This window comes from Natator depressus, chromosome 1 (assembly GCF_965152275.1).
Source record: "Natator depressus isolate rNatDep1 chromosome 1, rNatDep2.hap1, whole genome shotgun sequence".
Lineage (NCBI taxonomy): Eukaryota > Metazoa > Chordata > Testudines > Cheloniidae > Natator > Natator depressus.
The window spans coordinates 261,463,632-261,481,989 of record NC_134234.1 but is presented as its reverse complement, the minus strand read 5'-3'; the positions used below and the strand labels follow the sequence as shown (position 1 = coordinate 261,481,989).

The 18,358-nt window shown below is 43.1% G+C and overlaps 1 protein-coding gene across 1 annotated transcript in view; it reads right to left on the bottom strand.

Annotated features, from left to right (window-relative positions):
* Positions 1–18,358, bottom strand: part of AGBL3 (AGBL carboxypeptidase 3) — a 56,347-nt gene that overhangs the window by 26,104 nt on the left and 11,885 nt on the right. Inside the window, exons 5-12 of the mRNA XM_074950873.1 lie at positions 16,380–16,487; positions 13,670–13,808; positions 12,174–12,956; positions 9,823–9,985; positions 8,884–9,010; positions 7,394–7,494; positions 7,112–7,233; positions 5,302–5,368 (exon numbers count right to left, since the gene is read on the bottom strand). Coding sequence (XP_074806974.1) covers positions 5,302–5,368; positions 7,112–7,233; positions 7,394–7,494; positions 8,884–9,010; positions 9,823–9,985; positions 12,174–12,956; positions 13,670–13,808; positions 16,380–16,487 — 1,610 coding nt within the window. The remainder of the gene's footprint in view (positions 1–5,301; positions 5,369–7,111; positions 7,234–7,393; positions 7,495–8,883; positions 9,011–9,822; positions 9,986–12,173; positions 12,957–13,669; positions 13,809–16,379; positions 16,488–18,358) is intronic.

Sequence of the window (18,358 nt, the reverse complement as noted above, 5' to 3'; positions counted from 1 at the left end):
CCGGTGCGCCAGGGGCTTTCCCTGAACAAGTGGCGTCCCAAGTTTGGGAAACACTGCACTAGGGCATGGGAGGATTCGGAAATCTCCTCCATCTGGATACCCAGGTTCTGGGCTACCCTCCTCAGGCGCTCCTGGTGCACCCTGTAATTGTCCTGGGAGGGCATGATAGTTGTTCCTGCCACTGCCTATTTGGGAGAGGAGGAAGAAGAAGCCTGTACAGGCACAGGTCTGTGTTCTTCTCCCTCTGCCCTGAATGGGTCCCGTGGGGGTGGGTCCTGCAGGTTGGTACCAAGCTCAGCATGGGGGATCAATCCCTGTTCTGAAGGGGATGGTGGGGGAGCTCTTGACTCCAATACAACGGAATAGGACCTTCTGGATTGGGGGCCCTGAAGTGGATGGAAAGCCCAGGGATTCCAGAATGGCCACTGCAGTGGCATTTGCCATTGTGCTGGTGGCCAGGCCGTCGGCAGCATGCCCTGGGTCATGTTAGCCATAGAGTATTGCCATTGGAGTGGTGTCCGCTCCTGCGTGAGGCATAGGACTCCACTTCAGAATTAGAGACTGAGGAGTCACTTCCTGGGGACCAGGGCGGAGTGGTACCGACTGGCTAAATTTCCTGTAAACAGTGTGGCTGCGCAGCAGCCTATTTAGCGGTGTGCAGGCTTCCAACCTGCCACGGCCGGGGCGCCGGTCTGCCAGCCCCAACTCTGCTGCGGCCCAGACCTGCTGTAGCCGGGCTGGCGCGGCCCAGCCTGGACCCAGGTGCAGCCGAAGTGGCCCAGCCTGGCCCTAGGCATGGTGCGGCCTAGGCGGCGCGGCCCAGACCCAGCCCAGACCTGCTGGGACTGGGGAAGGGGTACCTATCCTGCAGCCCCAGCCCCGCAGCAGCCGTGGCGAGGAGAGGCGCCTCTTCCCCCCAGCCCAGGTGCTGCTGCAGGGAGAGAGATCTGGGGGAGTCCTCTCTCCCCACCGTAGCCCCGGGGCAGCCTGCACCCCAAACCCCTCAACCGAATCCCCGCACCCCAAGCTGGAGCCCTCACACCCCTGCACTCCAACCCTCTGCCCCAGCCCTGAGCCCCCTTCCACACTTCAAACCCCTCAGCCCTACCCGCACCACATGAATTTTGTTGTGTGCACCAATATGGAGGTGATGTGTCACACATCACCTCCATATTGGTGTACACAACAAAATTAATTCCGAACATGGGTGGGAAAAATTAAAGGGAACACTGCCAACCGGTGTTGGAGAATGGTGCTGGGAGAGAGGAGATTGGTGCTGCGCCAACATGTCTGACTTGCCCTTTGACAGTACCTGCCTCGGTGTCACGTTGGTCCTCGTTTCCAGTGCTACCACTGTCAGTTCTCGAATGGCTGGGGATGGCGGCACTGGGAGGGATAGTCAGTCCCTTGCTGCCTCAAACGTCTCCGGTGAAGATGGTAGTATCAGGGCTAGTGAATCCTGAGAGAGCCCAATGGTACCGGCTCAACAGTGCCCTTCCTGGGGCTGGAGTCAACGGTACTGCATGCCCTGCTGGCGTCTCCGAATGGCTCAGCATAGATCGCACTCTATTGACATCTCTATGGCCCATACACCTTGGAGCTGGAGAACGCCCCAGTCAGTGTTTCTCTGCTTCTTTGTCAGCACCGGTGATGGAGAGTGGTGCCAAGAGTCCCGTCCTGGAGTTGACTTCCTCGGCGCCAGGGATGCATGTCAGTGCCGGGAGCCTTGGGCCGTAGGTGCGGAGTCCTTCCTCGGTGCCAGGGAGGCGGAATGGCGCTGTGCTTCCCTCAGAGATGCCAGGGCATTTCTCACAGAAGTCAAAGTGCTCGGTGTCAAGTCCACATGACTTGGACTACTGCACATGGGCCTGCCCCAGGCACTTAAGGCAGCTAACGTGTGGGTCACTAACCGGCATCAGTTTATGGCACAACGCCCACGGTTTGAAGTCCGGGGACTGAGGCATATCCTGGTGCCGGGGAAGGACTAGCCCCACTAAGCAGGCTTTGCTACTGACTATACTACTAACTAGTTAATTAACTAACTAAAACTCAACTTTAAAAAGGTAACTATTTACATTCTACAAAACAAGTTCAATGAGGGAAGGTACTTGCAGGAAAAATGCAAGAACGAGCAGAAGTTCCAGTGCCTGTCACGGGTAGTAAGAAGGAACTGAAGGGGCGGCGGGGATCTATATATCGGCGCTATGAGGGTGTGACTCAAGTGGGCACCAGAGGCAACCCAATGGATACCACTGAGGGAAAACTTTCCGGCTGCAGTGCTTGGGGTAAGCACACACCTACACAGGAATGGACATAAGCAAGCACTGGAAGAAAAACCCCAGATCCTTCTGAAGTACTCCTTCATAGGCAGTTATTTCCCATTTTGTAATGCACGATTGATTATTCCTTCCTAAGTGTAGTAACTTGCATGTGTCCTTACTGAATTTCATGCTATTTATTTCAGACCATTTCTCGTCTGTCAAGATCATTTTGAATTCTCATTCCGTCCTCCAAAGCACTTGCAACCCCTCCCAGCTTGGTATCATCTACAAAATTTATAAGTGTACTCTCTATGACATTATCCAAATCATTTATGAGGATACTGAATAAAACTGGACTCAGGACAGATGCCTGTGGGACACCATATTGAGTGGGACACCACTCACTATGCCCTTCCAGCTTGATTGTGAGCCATTGATAACTCTTTGAGTATGGTTTTCCAACCAATTGTGCACCCACCTTTAGTAGGTTCGTCTAGGCTACATTTCTCTAATTTGTTTATGAGACGGTCATGTGAGACAGTATCAAAAGCCTTACTAAATTTGAGATATATCACATCCACTGTTTCCACCCCACGCACAAAGCTTGTTACCTTGTCAAAGAAGGATATTAGGTTGCTTTGACATGATTTGTCCTTGACAAATCTATTTTGATTGCTACTTATCACCTTATTTTCTTCTAGGTTCTTATAAATTGATTGTTTTATTATTTGCACCATTATCTTTCTGGGTACCAAAGTTAAGCTGATTGACCTATAATTCCTTGGGTTGTCCTTATTTCCCTTTTCATAGATAGGTACTATATTTGCCCTTTTCAAGTCCTTTGGGATCTCTCCCATCCTCCACAAGTTCTCAAAGATAATAGCTAATGGCTCAAAAATCTCTACAGACAATTCCTTAAGTATTCTAGGATGTATCTCATCAGGCCCTGCCGACTTGAACTCATCTAATTTGTCTAAATAATTCTTACCTTGTTCTTTTCCTACTTTAGTCTCAGATCCTACCCCATTTACACTGATGTTCATTACGTTAGTCATCCAATCGCTGCTAACTTTTTTTGATGAAAAGTGACACAAAAAAAGACATTTAACACTTCAGCCATTGCTGCATTTTTTGTTATTGTCTCTCCTCCTAATTGAATGATGGGCCTACCCTGTCCTTAATCTTCTCTTGCTTCTCATGTAATTGTAAAAAGTTTCCTTGTTATCCTTTATGTCCCTAGCTAGTTTACTCTTGATTTTTGCCTTGGCCTTTTTAATTTTGTCCCTACATGCCTGTACTGTTTTTTTATATTTATCCCTCATAATTTGACCTAGTTTCCACTTTTGTATGACTCTTTTTTGAGTTTCAGGTCATTGAAGATATCCTGTTTAAGCCAGAATGGTCACTTAGTTTGCTTTTGTGCCCTTAATAATGTCTCTCTAAAAACTGCCAACTCTCCTGAACTCTTTTTCCCTTTGCCTTGCTTCCCACAGGATCTTAACTACCAATTCTGAGTTTGCTAATGTCTGCCTTCTTGAAGTCCATTGTCTTTATTCTGCTGTCTTCCCTCCTACCATTTCTAGACTCAAGAACTCTATCATTTCATGATCACTTTCATCTAAATTGCCTTCCACCTTCAATTTCTCAACCAGTTCCTCCCTGTTTGTCAGAATCGAATCTAGAATTGCCTCTCCCCCATCGCTTCCTCCACCTTCTGTAATAAAAAGTTGTCTCCGATGCATTCCAATGATACATACTACAATCCTAGATCTGGTTATTCTTTTAAATTGCAAAAATATTTCTTTGTAACCAGAAAAGCTAGAAATTGTTTTTCTTTAGAAATGGAAAACAAAATTCTGAAGAACTTAGTACAGAAGATTATGACAATTACAGAACATTATGGGAGGACCCTAATTTTGTTTACTGTTCTGCATTATAGATTTGGACTGCACCTGGAAATATTGTACAGCTCAGTGACATGCGATAGACCAGGAGTGGGCAAACTTTTTGGCCCAAGGGTGGGGAAATTGTATTCAGGGCCATGAACCTAGGGCTAGGGCAGGGGGTTGGGGTGTGGGATGGAGTGAGGGGTGTGAGAGGGGGTGTGCAGGAAGGGGCTCAGGGCAAGGGGTTGGGGTGCAGAAGGGGTGTGGGATGCAGGAGGGGGCTCAGGGCAGGGTTTTGGGGTGCAGGAGGGATGTGGGGTGCAGCAGGGGGCTCAGGGCACGGGGTTGGGATGCAGGAGGGGGGTGTGAAGTGTGGGAGGGGGCTTAGGGCAGAGGTTTGGGGTGCAGGAGGGGATGTGGAGTGTGGGAGGGGTGCGGCAGGGGGCTCAGGGCAGGGGGTTGGGGTGCAGGACGGGTTTGGGATGCGGGTTCTGACCGCGGTGCACAGCAGGGATAAGGCAGGCTCCCTGCCTGCCCTGGCCCCATGCCACTCCCGGAAGCGACCAGCATGTCCGGCAGTGGCTCCTGGGGTGGGATGGGACAGGTGGCTCCAACACATGCTGCCCTCGCCTGTGGATACCACCCCCGAAGCTCCCATTGGCCGCGGTTCTGTGTTCCCAGCCAATGGGAGCTGCAGAGGGCGGTGCCATTGGCCGTGGCTCCGCGTTCCCAGCCAATGGGAGCGGCTGCCCCTCACTCCCTCCCCCAGGAGCCACAGGGAGGTGGTTTCGGCTGCTTCTGGGAGCAGCTTGGGGCCAGGGCAGGCAGGGAGCCTGCCTTAGCCCCACTACGCCACAGGGCGGGGAATCCCGTGGGCCAGACTGAAAGCCCTGATGGGCCGGATCTGGCCCGCGGGCCATAGTTTGTCCTCCCCTGCGACAGATCAACACAGTCCATTAACTGTACTTAACACTATTCAGGAGGAGACTCCAGAGGCATACTCAATTTATTAACTAGCATTATGACTAGTTTGTTACATACTTTCACCTCTTGTTTAGCCTAAGCACATAAAAGTGTTCTTTCAACTCGAGCAATTTCTTTCTTGCTACACCCAGGAAAGAGATCTAAGCAGCTGAGAGAAGTTTATAGTGTACCTGAGTATCTGGTTTTAGCCAGTGTGCAGTTGTATCGCTGGAGTCTGAGCTGTCAGAAACATGGGTACTGTGAAAGATTGAACATTGTTTTATTTCCTTAGTTTTGGACTGGAAAAAATATTCTGTTGAGTTCATCCATATAATAAGCCAGTGCCCTGCCCTGCCTCCCCCAACACATAGTAACCCTATTGGAAATGCTGCATAGATTGTGGTTATCACATTTCTCTCATCTAAAGCACACAATCCCATTGTATAGGCTGCAGGACCTGGAGTTAAGCAATATAACAGTGGGGACCTTGATCATGGGAACTACAGGGTTGTCTGACAAACCTTGGTTCCTCAGTACAATCTGATGTGTGCAGATGACATTTCCGGTTTCTAGCTAGCTATAATTCTACTTTGCATTTTCACTCTATTTTATATCATTTCATCTAATAACATCTCATCTAGTTTTCCATAACTGAGCCTTCCATTAGTTCTCTACCAAGATGCAATGTATTGCAGGCATTAAGATAGGCCTGTTTGTATTAAAAAACAAAAAAATAAAAACAAAAACGTCATCTCTTCATTTGCTTATTATTCACCAAGAGGAGTGAAGACTTCAGGTTTGGGAGGTGTACTTTTTAGTGATTCATAATGCAGAGGGTATTTTGAAGAGGCAGTTTTGAAAATAATGCACTGACAAGGGCCAAGAGATATTTCATTTGCTGTATTAATTAGAAGCATCAAGATTTTCAAAAAATTACAAAATATTACTTCTTGTGAAACAAGTTTGGAGATCTCCGAACTATTCACAATAGGCCAATATCCACATCTCATTAATCACCTGCACAATTGTCACTAATTAACTTGTCAGTTTCAGCAGTGAGATCAACGACTGATTGGGCCCTGGAGATTGAACTTCCACCTGATATCTAGGGGTGGATCATTCAGGGGAGAAGCCCATTGCTGGCCACTGTGGGGAATCTTGTATTGCTATTGCTTATGATGGACCTATTCTATAGCTAAATGGAGTACAGGACTTCAGACTGGCTCCTTTCTACAGCAATACAGTAGAACCTCAGAGTTACAAACACCTCAGGAATGGAGGTTGTTTGTAAGTCTGAAATGTTCGTAACTGTGAACAAAACATTACGGCTGTTCTTTCAAAAGTTTACAACTGAACATTGACTTAATACAGCTTCGAAACTTTACTATGAAGAAGAAAAATGGTGTTTTCTATTTATTATTTTAGTAGTTTACATTTAACACAATACTGTACTGTATTTACTTTTTTCCCCCTGCCTCTGCTGCTGCCTGATTGCCTCTGCTGCTGCGTATTTCCGGTTCCAAATAAGGTGTGTGGTTGAGTGGTCAGTTTGTAACTCTAGTATTCGTAACTCTGAGATTCTACTGTACATTCGTCTACACTGAAGCAAGTGATACACTTTGTCCTACAGCTAGACTTCTCTGCAAACATGTACAGTCAAAAAATAGTGTATTGATTTACATAACACAGCTGATCAAGTTCTGCATCAGTTTACAGTCAGTGCAATTCCATCTTTCCCTAAGAGCCTTCAGAACCCCACACTGAGCTAAATGAGATCCTACTTTTCTTTTGTAGGACAGGGCAAAGCTTGCGCAGATAAAGAAGTTCTATCCACAGCCAACTGACCATTAAAGACTCAACCTGAGATTCATATATAATTATCTTCCAGTAATTTCAAAATTAAATTATTGGTAATTATTCTAATGCCTAGTGTAGTCCTCTTTACCAAAGTGCACAACAAGGTAGAATACATCTCAGTATCTCTCAATAGTTTTGATTTACCTGGAATCTTTGTCTAACATGGCATCTGTTACAGAAGCATCTGAGTCACAATTAAGATTCTCTGAGTTTGTCTTAACTTCCTGTTTCGCCATTTCCTCTAATTCTTTCAGACACAGATAATACTAGGGAAGATCATACACTTAGTTAATAATGAAGTCCACCGCCTTATTGAAAGGCACTTATCAAAACCAATATAGTGTTTGTTGTTATTACTTTACAGAGTGCCACATTTTATCACAGAAATACTTTTATTCCACTAGCTCTAAGAAGGACTTTTCTTACCTTACTCTTGTCTGGATCACAGTAATCCAAGAGGGCATCACAGAAATGGTATCCTATTGACTCTAAGTCTTCAGTGTGGAAGTGAGTGCCCCCTCTATTACCTGAAACATCAACAGAGATACTCACAAATGAAGACATAACTGTCCTGCTCACTCTCTGCAGTGATATTTTCAGCCTGGTGGTTGAAAGTAAGTTAAAATTTCTTTGGTTCAAGACTAGTCACTGCTCCATAAACTTATAATATAGCTCCCAGAAAAACACTCCACCCTTCCAAAGCCCTTGTGAAGGCTGTTGGTTTTCCAAGACATCTTAGAACAGTTTTCTACCCTCTCAATACAAAGCTCAAATGACATGATTATGACATTGTCTTGTTGTTCCTGTGCTCCATCTGACTGAAGCCAGAGTATGAGCAAAACTTCTTGGAATAGATCTGTTGGTCCCCATGCTTTTGATCAAATAAGGAAGTTAGTGCTTCTTAGTGTCCCTCCACCTTTCACCAGAGGTCAGAGGTTCATACCCTTCTTTCAGGAGTGGCTCACAGTAATTCTCCACACTGGCAGTCAATAAAACCAAAATGACCTTAAATAAAGCACAGCTTATTTAGCACACCAAATAGAAAATAGAAAGAAAAGTAATGTAATTACAAATCGAATTGAATACACTTGTTCATTCTAGAGACTGCACAAAATGTTAGGCCAGCTGTCCAAAAGTTTTGGGATAATAACCACTGAATAGTTCCTATAGCAAAGCTCTGACATTCTGGACTTGGCAAAGCTATGTGTGTGGTCAGCACTCTATCTTGGTTTGTGTGTGATCTCCTCCTTTCTCTGGGCAAGCAAACACCCTCTTTTATAGCCATTATAGCCTTTTCTACACTAAGAAAAATTTGACCTGTACTTCCCCACTGGTGCAACAATGGTGGAAGCTCTTGTCCAGACAGCGTAAGAATGCTGCAGACATGTCCACACTAAAGCTTCCCTATCGCTATTACTGATGGAGCTGCACCTACTGAAAATTCTAAATCCATGCTTTGACACTGTAGACAGTGTCCCCATTCTGAGTGTCTCAGAGGGATGGAATTATATATGACATTACTTTAAACAAAACCAGTTTGGGACTAATAACATTTCTCCTCGCCTCTCATCAACTATCCTCAATAAGCAATCTCTCCACTCATTTATACAATTGTTTCTGGCATATCTATTTCTAGCAATTTCATTTAATTTGGTAGGCAGGCCCACTAATTAATTATGTATTGGTTTCCAGTACATGTCTGTAATAACTGTGGCCTGAAAGTTAACTTATGCATACCCTGTGTTAAAATATTCACTCTAACTTCATAGAATTTGTCATTTATCTCTGTTAAATAGTATTCTTTGAGGATGGTAGCTAAAACATCACAGATCACTACTGCAGCTGTAAAAACAAACAATCAAAACCAGATTTTGTTTGATGACCCTACAATCTCCCTTGAATAAAAAAGGCCTTACCTAGTTTAGAGCCACAAAAAGTGGCTTCCAAAGTATAGCTGTTGCGGATGCCCATCTTCCACATCACTACTCGACCTGTCCCTTCTTTGCTTTTCTGTACTTTGAAATTGCAGTCTGGGAATGAAAACTTAAAAGGAGGATGTAGGGTCAGTTCCCTGTCTTTTAAGGAGCACCCTTTCCTACTAACGTAGAGATGAAGATACCAGTTTCTTCTTAACCTCACTAATGTGTAAAACTTTCAAGCCCAAATAGGAAAATAGTTAAAGGTTCAATCCATCCTTCTTTCACCCTGTAGTACATAGGTATTGCATCACACATGGTGCATGACAGACTTTCAATATTTAGGTACAACAGAGCGGTGGGTGGAATGAGAATCTGCCTTTGATTATACCAGTTTGTTTTACTTTAACAAGGATTTGTAATCCTTACACGTGTAACATCTTTTAATACTGCTGTTCATACTATCCCCATTAGTTGAACTAGCATCAGACTGCTGGGCCAGCCCCTCAAAGCCTCCATTTCTCTTTTTAATACTAAGATGGTGTGAGATGCATGTTTAGTAAAAGTCTGAATAGCTCTTCTGTCATGGGTGAACAAATCAATAATTTGGTATCCTGGGCCACATGGAGCTTTGGATCACCTCATCATTGCTTTCTGAAGAAAACAATTAGACTCAAATGCTACAGTAATAAATCTAGTGTGACAGTTTGTGTGTTGTGCTATTATTGAATTGCTGAATCCCTATTGGTTTAGAGAATGGATCTGTTGTGTGTTTTAGCCAATCAGAAGTCTTTTTTATCAATAAAAGCACAATCTTGTAATGCTTAGTATCTTTACTAAGTTTGTTTCCAACTGACTGACATTTTAGCAAATCAGATTGGCTTACACAGATTTCATTTAGTATAGTAAAGGACTATTTCAAGTTAGCGACTTGATTACCTTATCTGGGCAGTTCTTGCTCATCATGAGAGGAAAGATGCGTTGGTGCAAGCACGGCACCTCTACTTGCTCCCCACCATCACAGCCATACATGAAGACATTCTCTTTTCTGCTATGACCATGAAGATCACAATACAGGAGAATGTCACGCTCCTCCATCACTCTGTAACAAGAGAAGAAACAATATTTTACTACAAATGCTTTTTTTTCTGCATCAGCCAGGGCTGATGGATTGCAGCAATCTTCATAGGAATAATTAAATACATAAACATATGCTTAGCTTTAAGTATACAAGTAATCCCATTGATTTCAACAGGATTACTCATGTGCTTAGAATTAAGCATCCACTTAGGTGCTTTGATGGATCAGTGCCAAATAGCTCAGCACCTTGCAAGATCAAACCCAAAAAGTGTGCCACGGCTTAGTAACAACTGGATTCAAGGCTGTGCATCAGAACTTTGTGTTCATTTTATTAAAACAGTTATAATGAATCAATCATTCTTCATGAGTCCAAAAAGCTGGGAGTCATTATTTTTAAAAATGTGGGTAACTGAACTCTATTCCTTTTTAGATCTCATTTCCTTGATCTTCCTTTCTTCAACAACTATTATCTGGGACTTCCCTTCCATCTCCACATTTCCCTTCCCAAATACATTCACACTGGCAAATTTCCCCTCCAGTCCTATCAACCCTCGGGACCAGGAATGATCTTCAGCCACTTCAGGTGTATATTAAAACAATTTGTAGTATTGCACCAGGATGCTACTTTTATGTTCCTTCTTGTATGCCACATCATACACAAGGCACAATCTTGAGACTTATAACACACTACTAATATATAGCACAGAACTGTGTAGCCGATAGCTCTTTGCCCATTCAGGGCAAAAGAAGTATCAGTTTCAAGAATCAGTTTTTTCCAATATTGCAAGTTTTGGAATATGTTGCATTTTGTTTATAATTTTTTAAAAGAAACTTTGCAAAACTGCACAAGTTTTGAAAAAAAAGAAAGGGGGGGATTTAACACATCCCCCCAAAAAACAGTTCCAGTAGGATTTCATGCAGGTGATGTGATATTAGCAGAATCATTCATGCTGGGCCATCACTCTGCATGGGAGTTGGCAATTCATGATGGATCAAGAAAGAAAGGGAAAAAAAGGATTACCCTTTTTTAGGTGATAATGTGCTAAATGTGAGTCTAGATATTTGGGGCATTTCAGCACATTTTTCTAAATGTACTTATTTTTATATTTTGCTATACCAGTTGCCTTTAAACTGTAAAACTGTGATGCAGGGTGAAGAGAGTGTTTTTCTGCTACACAACTTTGCAAAAGACTAGCCTGTATCCATCTATCATAAAAACTTTTGTTCTCTCTCAAATCTATACAAGTTGTCTCCTATGGGAGAACAGTCAATTTTGTTCTCTGGCAGGCTCCAAAGTCCTTCCCCAGAGTCATCAGAAACTCTTGAAAGGGTCAATATTAGATAGGCCAGAATGGAAATAAGTAAAAGTCAGTGTTTGAATTTGAACTTCTTTGAATATTTTTCTAATGGAAAGGTGGTAAGTTAGACAGAAGGATTCTTGTTTGAAGAATGGAGAGGCACAAAGGGAAAGTGCTTATGATTAAACATGTACCTGAGAATCAAAACATACTGTAAATGACATTGTAGGTTAAATATTAGCTTTACCAGCACTGACAGACTCCTTTCAAAGCTAAAGCCATTAGAAGAACCCAGTTACATAAGCCAAACCTGAATGGTGACTCTGGATATGAAGTTATATGTATAACCAGATGACTAGATGTCTGCACTGCATAAGGAAGTGAAGCATTAGAAACCAAACACATTTATACTCAAATATACAGTAAACTTGATAGGACTAGTAGTCAAATACAAGGTTGGGATCTACTCTGGACTTGGCTCACTTTAGGGCACTGTCCTGCACCAATGAAGCTGTCAGATATTTTGCCACTGAATACAATGGGAGCAGAATTAGGGCCTTCATCTGTAAATATTGATGGAGGGTAGTGAGGAGTAGGGCTATGAAAAAAAATCACTTTCTGTTCTGGGGCTGATGGTTCCCTCAAAAATTCTCCTTTGCTACCCAAGATATCTTTTTAATTCCCTGTATTAAAGCTATATTACAGGGTGCTGTGCAACAGAAAACATTGCAAACTACAATAAAAACTCAAGCTTCTTATAATTTAAACAAATAATACAAACTGAATGGGTTAAATATGAGATGAGAGACAATAAATATGAGGCAAATATAGTGCAAACATTGGTTATATTAAATAACACACACTACAAATAGAAAGTTTTTTTGGTTCTGAAGAGAGGAGAGATGATGTTACCTTCTGATCATGTTCCGGGTGTACCAAACAGAAGGAAAAGATTCCTTCAGGTCTGATGTGTAATTACGATTTAAGTCCTGACCTGCTAAGGAGCAGCGATAATTTCCCACAATCACACCATCTGGGTTCAGCATTGGTACTACTTTGAAGACAAAAGTGTCACGGAGCAACCGAGCATTGCCTGAGTTGCCCAGAATGTAATCCAGAAAGCCTTTCATTATCCAGGAGCTGTTTGTTTCGCCTGGGTGTACCCTTGCAGTCAAAATCACAGCTGCCTTACGCTTGGCCTCCTTGCCACTTTCTGAGGGACTGGTGATGGTTAAAACATACACTATATTTCTTGCTAGTGAATGGCACAAGATGCGGATCTTACAAAACTTGGACCTCACTGGATCTCTAGAGATGGCTGCCAGGTAGTCCTGCAGGTTGGAATAGGTGTAAGGATAGCAATGGGCAAAGTAGCAAGTGTCTCGGTCATGTGGGAACTGGAATGTCCAAGTGAGTGAGAAATACTGATGCCCATCTTGGCCAAGGTTGTTTTTGTAATACTTGATTTCATCTCCTGTCCTTTGCCAGCCAACTCGGTGTATCTTCGCATCCACTTCTGAGTACAACAGTGGACGCATACCGTGGTTGTACAGGCTGGTGGGCTTGGTGAAATTGACAATGGTGAAACGATAAGGCATTCCTGCGTGAGTGTTGGTTACTCGGAAGTAGTACCACTGGGTGTGTCTAGTTGTGTAGAGGTCAGTGCGCAGTGTCAGCTGGTATTCGAATTCACTACTGGTGTACAGAAAGAAGACAAGCATTTTTAACGCTGGTTACCACAGAAATACATTACAGACTCAAATCATGCTGGGGACTGTGGGACGGAGAAGGAATTCCTCCAACATCATGAAAAAGCACTGTACAATTAGCCACGCTGGAAGTGTGGGGGGATTTCCACTTTCGTATAAACAATCAAAGCATAGGCTGCTGCTAGGGTCAGGATGTCAGACTAGATGGAATGCGTCAGTAATATAAACATCACCTTCCTTTAGTGCTTACGTAAAATAATTAAAATGTGTGACCACACCAAGGCTCGTTAAAAAAAATCTTGTGCAAAAAATTCACTAAACTAAATAAAAAAAATTGTCATCTGTGTAAAAAAAAGTGTGAATGTGTGTGTATGAACTCATGCAGGTAGGGTGAAATTTATAGCTGTGCTGAGGGCCTACATCACCATTTTGAAGCTTCACTGGTAACACCAGTTGTACATAGTTCTTGCCCAGACTCTTTGTACAGAAGTGAATTTCACCTATAAATAATATTTAATGCCATGGAACGGTTATGAGATTGTTCCATTTGAAGTCCACATGAAAATATTCTTAGGGCTTATTCTGTTAGTGTAATTCTGGGTGCAGGCCCCAACGACACCCATGGTACTTACAAAGGCGTATTTGACTTCAGCTGGTGCCTACGCTACCTCAACAAAGAGGAAAAGATCATAAACCTACACCTTGACCACCTTTTGCAGATTCCCACTCTCAAAACGTGCTTCAAAGATCAAAGTGTTGTCCCAGTCTTGAGCGATGACCTGCTTTGAGGGGTAGCTACCCCCTACTCGAGAATACACAAAACAGGATTCCTCGTTAGCTAGTGAAAGGAGCAGAACATACATATTATTCAGTTGTGAATAATTTTCAGCAATGCTTAAAACCTTTTACAGAAATTACACACTTGATTTTTAGGGCATATCTAGTGTAAATTTTAAAAGGAGTTGTGAAAAGCTTTAGCCACTCCTTCCGAATGCCTTTCAATCCACCACATGGCTAAAACATCACCATTATGCTTTGAAAACTCATTTGTTTACTATTTTTGCTATTACTATAAAGCTCCCTTTTTACTTATAAATAGTCTCTGTATTAAATTTATCTTGTTTACAAGTGACAAGCTAATTCATTAACCCATCAGTTCCCAAAATGTGGCCAGAGAGAACTTACTGTTCACATAGTTTTAATTTGCCTCCTTTATTGTAGCTGCTAAATCAGATTAAAAGAAACTATTTTTTTCCATTATTACTTCCTATGTATGCAATTGCTGTAGTTGACACAGGGATGTTATACAATCATGAACTAGAAAGGAGATGGTCTGTGCTATCATGACTTGAAGGGGTGACGTCCGTGAGACAATTTCTCCATTAAGGTATGATCCATGGTATAACAACATTTTAACCCCCTGCATCAACCCATCTCCCTACCTATACTTCGGTTCCCCTCCTAAAACCTATTGTGCACTGTTTCTGGCAAAAGAATAGTTACCATATCCAACCAAGAGATGACTGGGTGTATTTCAATCCTAAAATTCTGATTCAGCAAAGCACTTAAGCATGTGCTTAATGCCCATTGACCTTAATGTAAAGCATATGCTGAAGCGTTCAGAACTGGAGCCTAAATTAAGTGATTCCTATACAATATAAAGCACCTTGAGATTTCCCTTGATGGAAAGCTCTATACACACTGAAAGTTTTATAAAACCTGCCTCCTACTTCTATTATTGTTACTAGGAGCTATGCACAAAAATCCATTAATCATTATAAAGACCTTACATTTAAATAGGGCCTGTTATCCCAACGCACATTACAGCCATAGACTGATATACAAAATATACAAAGAATATCACTTCATTCACTGCTCAAACACTGCTCTGTCCAGACTGAAATGCGGCAACCATTTAACAGCACACAGAACACTTGGTGAGTGAGGCAGGAAATGATAAATACAATTTCCAAACTGGAGGTGGAATTTTATTAAGCAGAATGTAATTATTCAAGTGGGTATTTGGCCAGGACAGCAGGATTAAAACCCCATCTCTTGTGAAAAGTGCCCTGGGTCTTTAACACCTTCTATGATTCTATGATTACCTTAATCCCCAAGAAACACACACTCTTTATAACATGGTTTGTATGCAGCAATAAAGATTTCAGGGGTTAGTGACTACAACTGCTTGAGATCTTGGTTTCACATAACATCCAAAAGAAGGTGTTTTCAGCAACAGAGCTCCCCTAACACTACTGTGGTTCAGAAGAGAATCACAAAACAGAGTACCACCAAATGAATCAAAAGTACCACTGTCAGCAGCAATTAGCTATCCCCTTAGAGATCTGTAGTTAAGTAGTCCCCCAACCTGACTCTGTTTAACTTAAGAGAGTTGACAAGGTCATAGTATAAAGTGATAAGTTGCAAACAAGATACTAAGAGTCTCCTGCCAACATGTATCTCCAGTTTTATCCCTGCAATTATGGAAGAAAATTTTTGAACGTTCATACTCTCTTTGCTCAAATATTATGAAAAATCACTAGAGAGAGATTAATTAACAAACTAGTTTCAGGCTAATTCCCACTGATGTTCAGAAACTGCTTGAACTGCACTTTTAAAGTTGTTAATAACAAAGGTTAAGATTTTGTCTCGGTTATTTTTAGTAAGTCACAGACGGGTTGCGGGCAATAAGCAAAAATTCACAGGAGCCCTGACCTGTTCCTGACTTTTACAAATAATGTGGTGGGAGAGAAAGGGCCAGGGGGGAAGGAATGACACTGGATCTAAATGGAGGAGACTGACAGCATCAGCCCCACTGCCCTGGCTCCAGACCCTGCCAAAGCTGCAGGACGGGGGCACACAGCAGCGGCTCTGGCTACAGAAGCAGGGGACGGTGGAGGGGGGGTGGGGTGGGGGAGGGGACGCACAAGCCCAGCTTCGGCCGAAGGAGTGGGGGGCCGGGATGGCGGGCACACAGCCTTGGATGAAGCTGGAGGTTGGAAGAGCACAGCCACGGATCCTGCAGCAGCTCCGAGGAGGGTGCAAAGCCCCTGCTCCAGCCAAAGCCATGGGTCCAGGATGCACAGCCCTGGCTCTGCCTCCGCTGCTGACAGGTGAAGCCAAAGTCATGGAAGTCCGGTAAAGTCTGTGACTTCCCTGACCTCAGTGACTAAATTGTACCCTTATTAATAACATAAGCAGAATCCAAGGATGGGGAGAGAGCTCTAATTTATTTCTATATCTTCAGATATAGAAGCTTATCCAAAACTCATTAAAATCATGGGAAAGACTCCTATTGACTTAAATTGGCTATGAATCAGGCCCCCCAAAAATAAAAGAAACCCAGTCAATCAAAATGGGTGCCAAAATTACATGCACCTTGTAATAACATTTCACAATGTGCTCCCACCTTCATCTGCTAAATAAACCACTGTGTCCTCTCTGGGATATTGGAACAGTGGCTCAAGCTCCAGGCCCGTTGGGTGGTACAGTGGCTCAGGCTCACGGGGAATCCAGTCTGAAAAAGAAGAGACAGAGAGAGAGCTAAACTACAAAGGGGTCCATCACAAATGAAGGCTCTGAAAGCTGCTCCTTGATTCTTCTCCCTGCTTGTCAGGCAGCAACTTCAGAATGGTTTGTGGTAGGAATAAGTGAATCATGCCTTTTGGAAGATCAGAATTTTTCTTAGGTTTATACAAGGGTTTTATCAGCTCATACTTTACCTTGATAATTTGCCTTTAAAAACATCATCTGAGTGGATGTCATGTTTTGGGGTGCAATTCAGACCAGTAAGAAGTTGTATCACAGCCTAACCTGTAACCGGGGGTGCCTTAAATGCTCTGCTACTGTGGCTCAGAGCCCAGACACCAACAGGCAGCAGATAAGAATACAGTTCCGTGTGTGCGTGTGCTGGGCAGCTCTGGTTTAGCACTTTGACCCCAGCAGCCTGCCTACAATACAACACCCCCACCCTTGTCTCCACCAGCCTTGGTTACTATTTACAGGATGATACCAATACACTCCCTGTCCCGAATTTCCCCCAAACCATCTGCCCTGTAGTGTCCAGTCTTCTCCTGGAACTCAGAGAAGTAATAAGTTTCTTTGCACCTTTAAAGAGACAAAAGCACCTGTTATTACTTAAAGTGGAGTTAATAGTTATTCAATTCAAACTCAGCACCAGATTGGTTTAGATTATAAATAAAACAAGCGTATTAACAAAAAGAGAGGTTTTAAGTGAGTTCAAGTTCAAGAGTTGAAGACAAAATGGTTACAAGCAAATAAAAGTAAAATATGCTTTATAGTGGCTAAGGGCTTTCTACACTTGAAACGCTACGGCAGAACAGCTGCAGTGCTGAAGCTACAGCACCGTAGCATTTCAGTGTAGACGCTACCTATGCCAATGGGAGAGGTTCTCCCATTGACATAGATAATCCACCTCCCTGAGAGGTGTAAACTAGGTTGATGGAAGAATTCTTCCATTGACCTAGTGCTGTCTACACCGCAGATTAGGTTGTCTTAACTACTTCACTCAGGGGTGTGGATTTTTCAGAAATATAGCTGGGTCAAGCTACCTTTTTAGTGTTGACCGGAACCAAGACTTAACTCAACAAGCTACAGCCTTGGTTCAAGGTAGATTTCTTACCAATCTCCTTCTTTCCAGACATGGCTGGTTTTTTCTCAGTTAGAACCTTTCACCGAAGTACAAATGCTGGTTTCCCTTGTCTTCTATGTGAAAGATCTTTGGCTAAGCAGGTTTCTCACATATATTCAGTTCCCACAGATTTCAGTTCCCACAGATTTCACTTGGTTGAAGGACTCATCTTTCTCATCTTGCAAGAACTCTGGCCCCTTCTGTCTATCCAGTAATGGATGCCAAGATGGCTTTTTTTCTCTCCTTATATCTTTCCAGACTCACTGTTTTGTCTCCAGATTCAGGATGACCTCATGCTGTTCTTCCTTCCTGTGGGCTTCCCATCCCCCTGCTGACTGGTATGTAAATGGGGCTTCCATTGTTTTTGGTCACATCTTACTTAATTTCATTAGAGACAGGTAGATATAGTAAAACCTGCCAAGAGCGACCACTCATGGGAGTTAGCAAAAGTGGTCACTTGTAAGAGGTGGTCTCTTTTCAAAGGTTTGCACACCAGAGAGTGGTGGTGTTCCGTGGCCTCTGCAGGTAATCGCTCGTGACAGGTGGTCTTTTTTCAGAGGTGGTCTTTAAAGTAGGTTTTACTGTAGCTGCCTTCCCTCCTGTCTAGGAGAAAATCTGTTTCTCCTTTTGTTGGGTCACAGACTTTAAAGCATAATATCAATGAGTATTCATAATTCCTCACATAGAGTTAACACATACATTTTACAATTATATGAATCACCAATGTGTTATTGGTT